Source organism: Chlorella variabilis (genome assembly GCF_000147415.1).
Source record: "Chlorella variabilis unplaced genomic scaffold CHLNCscaffold_4, whole genome shotgun sequence".
NCBI lineage: Eukaryota > Viridiplantae > Chlorophyta > Trebouxiophyceae > Chlorellales > Chlorellaceae > Chlorella > Chlorella variabilis.
This window is the reverse complement of record NW_005435084.1, coordinates 898,660-903,604: the sequence shown is the minus strand read 5'-3', so window position 1 is coordinate 903,604 and position 4,945 is coordinate 898,660. Positions and strand designations below refer to the sequence as shown.

The 4,945-nt window shown below is 73.7% G+C and overlaps 1 protein-coding gene across 1 annotated transcript in view; it reads left to right on the top strand.

Annotated features, from left to right (window-relative positions):
• CHLNCDRAFT_50618 (hypothetical protein) overlaps window positions 1–4,945 on the top strand; it is a gene marked incomplete at both ends in the record, with an annotated part of 11,488 nt that overhangs the window by 1,415 nt on the left and 5,128 nt on the right. The window contains 11 exons of the mRNA XM_005850254.1: window positions 257–463; window positions 686–1,344; window positions 1,526–1,703; window positions 1,857–1,956; window positions 2,191–2,738; window positions 2,923–3,007; window positions 3,292–3,506; window positions 3,800–3,954; window positions 4,185–4,239; window positions 4,454–4,612; window positions 4,807–4,881. Of these exons, the coding sequence (XP_005850316.1) occupies window positions 257–463; window positions 686–1,344; window positions 1,526–1,703; window positions 1,857–1,956; window positions 2,191–2,738; window positions 2,923–3,007; window positions 3,292–3,506; window positions 3,800–3,954; window positions 4,185–4,239; window positions 4,454–4,612; window positions 4,807–4,881 (2,436 nt within the window). The remainder of the gene's footprint in view (window positions 1–256; window positions 464–685; window positions 1,345–1,525; window positions 1,704–1,856; window positions 1,957–2,190; window positions 2,739–2,922; window positions 3,008–3,291; window positions 3,507–3,799; window positions 3,955–4,184; window positions 4,240–4,453; window positions 4,613–4,806; window positions 4,882–4,945) is intronic.

Here is a 4,945-nt window from a genome sequence, read left to right as displayed (position 1 = left end):
CCACCTGGCCAGGATGGCGGAAGGTGCGGCGGCTGGTCAGGGCCCGCCCATGCCTGCCTGCCCGCGTGCGCCGGCTGTGGAGCACGGAGGCTGCCGCGCCGGCTGCATGCCTGGGCCGCAGGCGGGGCCGTGTGCGCCGCCGTCGCCTGCCGGCACCAAAGGCAAGCGGGCGAGTCCCACCAGCCTGCCAGCACACCCCTCCACAGCTCCTGTGCCTTGGCACCCCCCCTGCCCTGCAGCGGTGCGGTCGGAGCAGGGAGAGGAGGGCCTGCGGGAGCTGGCGGAGGCTCTGGCGCTGCTGCGCCGCCAGGGCGGGCGCTGCGCCGCCTACTGGCGCTGCCCCTGCTGCGACAGCCGCCTGCTGGATGCGGCCGCCTTTGTGCGGCACCTGCAGCTGTACCACGAGGAGGTGCAGTACGGCCCGGACGGCGGCGCGGTACAGTGCACCAAGTGCCTCAAGGAGGTGGGGAGGCGGCGCCACGCCAGCAGCCGCCGCTCGCAGCCGCGCGCCTGCCGCGGCTGGGCGTGCGCCGCAGCCTGGGCCTGGAGCAGCAGCAGCAGCGGGACTTGGGCTGCGATGTGTGCGTGTGTGTGTGTGTGTGGTTTGGTGTGGTGTGGTGTGTGTGTGCTGACCAGGCGGCTGCCTGCCTGCCCCCCGGCCCCGGCCTGCCTGCCTGCCCCGCAGGTGGTGGGCGCCCACTACCAGAATGAGGAGCCCGGCTTTCCAACCGTGGTGCTCTGCATGAGCTGCTGCTGGGAGGAGCAGATCATCCAGGCCGGCGGCGGCGACGACTGCGGCAGCGCCATGCAACTGCGCATGCCGCAGCCGGGGCAGCGCCTGCTGGCTGCGGCGGCGCCGGAGGGCGGCGAAGGCACGCGCTGGTCGCCAGTGGGCGCGGCCGGGCGGCGGCGCAGCGCCAGCGGGACCGGCAGCGCTCGCAGCGGCAGCAGCGAGCCCTCCTCTGGGGGCTCCAGCGGCGGCTTTGAGGATGCCGGCAGCAGCGAGGAGGAGGAGGAGGAGGAGCAGCAGCTGGACGGCGGCGGTGGCGCGGCGGCAGGCAGGAGGCACGCACGGCGGCGGGGCGGCGGCGCCGGCGACCGCCGCCGGCGGCAGCAGCAGCACCTGCAGCAGCAGATGGAGCTGCAGATCCACGCCGCGGGAGGTCTGCTGGCGGCGGTGGCGCGGCGCCTGGACGGCCTGGCCGCGGCGGCGCCGGCGGCGGCGCAGGCGGGCGGCGCCGCGGGGAGCGGCGGCGGCGGCGGCGGCGGCGGCCAGGGCGCGCCGCACGTGCCATTTGAGCACACGCTGCTGGCACTGGTGGCGCAGGCGCAGCGACTGCTCAGGTGTGCCTTCCTCCTGCCACTCAACAGCAGGAACCGCGCGCTTCCCGGCCGCGGCGCGCATCGCAGCCCTTGCACGAGCGTCCCGCATGCATGTCGCACGCACACCCGAGTCCGCACTTGTCGGGGAGGTAGACACACGCAGCCACACCTCACACAGCCTGCCGTGCCTTTGCCCCCGCAGCACGCCTGCCGGCGCGGGCGAGGAGGGGCGGCTCGACGAGCAGGGGCGGCTGGAGATGGCGGTGCGGCTGGCGGCGCCAGACGCCTCCCCCAACCAAGCGGACCAGCTGCAGGCAAGTGGCGGCGGGGCCGCCGCTCCCTGGCAATGCTCCTGGCAGCAGCAGCAGCAGGGCCGCCTGGTGCCTGCGTTGACCGACCGCTGAGCATCCCGCCTCCCAGGCATCCGCCACCCTGGCACGCGCCGCTGCTGCAGCTGAGCGTACCTGCCAGCGCTCGTTTCCCTTCCACTGCGGCCCCCCACCTCCTTTGCCACCGCCCCGGCCTGCCTGCAGGGCGCGCTGTGCTTGCTTTCCTCCCAGGAGCTGCAGTGCCTGCTGGGCTACGCCATCACCAAGCACGGCTCCGCCCTAGGGCCCCGCACCGGCGCCGCGGGTGCGCCTGCCTGATCTCCGCACCTTGGCATTGCTGCTGCGGTTGCAGTCCTGCCTGCTGCCGCTGCTGGGGCTTTACCCCTCAGGGCAGCTCGCCTGCTCGCCTGCCTGCCCGTCTGCCTGCATACTGGCGGGCAGGGTCGGCTTGGAAAGTTCGGCTGCTGCTGCTGCTGCGCGGCGCCGTCTGCGACTGCCCGGCCCTCCTCGCCCAAACACTCCTGCTGCGCCTCCGCAGGCGGAGAGCTGCTGAGCAGCAGCACGGCCGCGGCTGGCGCGGGCCCTGCCTACTCCAGCAGCAGCCGGGAGAGCAGCGGCAGCGAGGAGGATGACAGCGGCAGCGGCGGCAGCAGCGAGGATGAGGATGAGGAGGAGGAGGAGGAGGAGGGCGGGGAGTATGGGGCCACTCCCGACCTGGGCAGCCCCGTCAGCGACCGCCGCCTGCGGCGGCGCCGCCGCCGCGAGCTGCAGGCAGCCGAGGCGCTCCTGCCGGGCTACGACCCCGGCTGCGCCTCTGTGTTTGGCTTCACGCCGGCGGGCCGGGCCAAGTCTGGCACGCAGCTGCTGCAGCTGGAGCAGGGCGGTGGCGCCAACGGCGGCGCTGCTGCCGACGGCGGCGGCGGCGGCGGGGACACAGGGGCGGCCGCCCAGCAGCTGCGCCAGCAGCTGGCCCGCCTGCAGCGCCAGCCCGGGTCGCTGGCGGGGGACGCAGGGGAGGGGGCTGTGCTGAGCGGGGAGGAGTGGCTGGAGCCGCACCCCTGGTGGCTAGACCACCTGTCACACAAGGTGCGCCGAACCTGCACCTGCTGCCCCTGAATGGCTACACCCTGCCTTCACTGCCGCCGCCACCCCCGCCTGCCCGCCTCCCCGCCCGCCTGTCCTGTCTCCTCCCCATGCGCCCGCGACCTCCCACTCGCCCCGCGCGTGCTTGCCTGCCCCCCCGCATGCCCGCCCGCCTCCCTTCCTGCAGAGCTGGCACGACTTCCCGGCTGATGGCAACGCAGAAATCTACCTGCTGCAGTGGGTGTACGGAAACGTGGCGCACGCGCCCACGGGTGGGTGGGCGGGTGCGGCGCCGGGGGTGTAGGGTAGGCGGCACACCCGCGCAGCGCACGTGGCTGCAGCGGCGCTGGGCTGGGGTCGGCCGTGCCGGTGGGGCAGCCGTGGGGCAGCCGTGGGGCAGCTGTGGGGCAGCTGTGCGAGACAGGGGCGGGTGGAAGAGGCGTGCATGGCTGCCCGCCTGGCCCCTCCACCCTCTGATCCCTCCCTCCCTCACTGCCTGCCTCCCTCCCTCACTGCCTGCCTGCCTGCCTGCCTGCCTGCCCCCTGCCGAGTGCAGAGGAGTTCCTTGAGCGGCAGCGGCTGGCGGCGGGGGCCAAGGGGTGCGACAATGCGGTCATGGAGTGCCTTGCTGAGCTGGCGGAGGTGTGGCGCCAGCTGGCGGCGGCCACCGCGCGCAGGCGCCACCTGCAGAGCTTGCGCGACGGCGTGAGGGAGGAGGCGGCGGCGGTGAGGTCTTTTGAGGAGGCGGGGGCGGCGGCGCTGCGCGCGCAGGTGGGCGGGCGGGTGGGGCCTGCGCTTGCGGCCGTGCCGGCGCCTGCGGCCGTGCCTGTGCCGGTGCCTGTGCCGGTGGGCGGGCGGGGCTGCTTGGGTGGGCTTGTGGCGGGCCTGCCTTGGTTGGCTGTGGAGGCGTGGCCACAGTCGCCGCCCTTCTCGCCGGCGCCACCCCGCCTGCCACCAGCGCCCTCCTCTCTCGGGAGCCCCATCTCAGCCTTGCTGCAAAGCCCCCAACCTCCTCCACCCACCTCCTCCACCCACCCACCCTCCTCCTTTTTTCATCCAACCAGGCCACCGAGTTTTTTGACGAGGTGGGCGGCAGCGGCGGCCCGGGCGCCGCCGCGCCGGGCGCGGGCGGGGCGCAGTGGAGCCAGCGCGCGCTGGGCAAGCTGCAGCGCTTCCACCAGCTCAAAGATGAGAGCAGCATCAGGCAAGAGGGGGTCATGTCTATATACTGAACCTTACATGCTTTGTGTGCACGTGTCTGCGAGCAGGTGGTGGTGTGGCGGTGTGCTGTGTTGTTGCGTGTCCGGAAGGGCAGGCAGGGCTGTCCGCTGCGTGCCGCGGGCCTGCTGCCGGCGTGCCGCAGGCATACTGGCCTGGCGCCGCCGCTGCCAGCCAACCCCTCCCGCCGCCTGCCTGTGCCTGCGCCTGTGCCTCCCCGCTTCCCTGCAGGTATGCACAGGCGCTCATCGACCGAGAGGTGGCGGTACTGGAGCTGGCGGAGGAGGTGAGCGGGCACCCTCCTTGCCCTCCTGGCTGCCGTCGTTTGCTGTCTGTTTGTGGTTGTGCCACCCTCCCCCGTACACCAGACACACACGCCACCCCTCCCATCCACACACCCGTACACACACAGCACAGCACACCACGGCACAGCATGCAGTGGGCCCCTCCGCTCACGCGCCACGCCTGCCCCGGCCCCGCGGCCGCCGCCGCCGCCGCAGATGGACCTGCAGGAGCAGCAGCTGGCGGCGGCCGAGGTGGCGGCCATCGACGGCGCGCTGGGCGACGCGCGGCACGGCGTGGCGGAGGCGGAGGCGGAGCGGCAGCGGCTGAGCGCGGAGGGGCCACCTGCGCACCGCCGCAAAGACTTGCTGGACCGGGTGCGGCCCTGCCCTCTGCTCGCTGCCCTGCCCGCCGGCCCGCCCGTGCTGTATTGTGTGCAGCGCCGCTTGCTATCCTGTGGCAGCGCCTCTCTCCTTGTGTGGCAGTGCCCCTCTCCCTGCCTCCCTGCTCACCACCTTGCGCACTGCCCCGCAACTTCCACACACACACGCACACACATCCTGCTCCCCAGGTCAACAAGGAGGCCGAGCACCGGGAGCGGCTGCAGGAGCTGCAGCAGCGCATCGCCGCCGGCCAGGAACGCATCGTCAGCGGTGAGCAGTCGGTGCCTCCTATGCCTGCCCGCGCTGCCGCCCCGCGCTGCCCCCCGC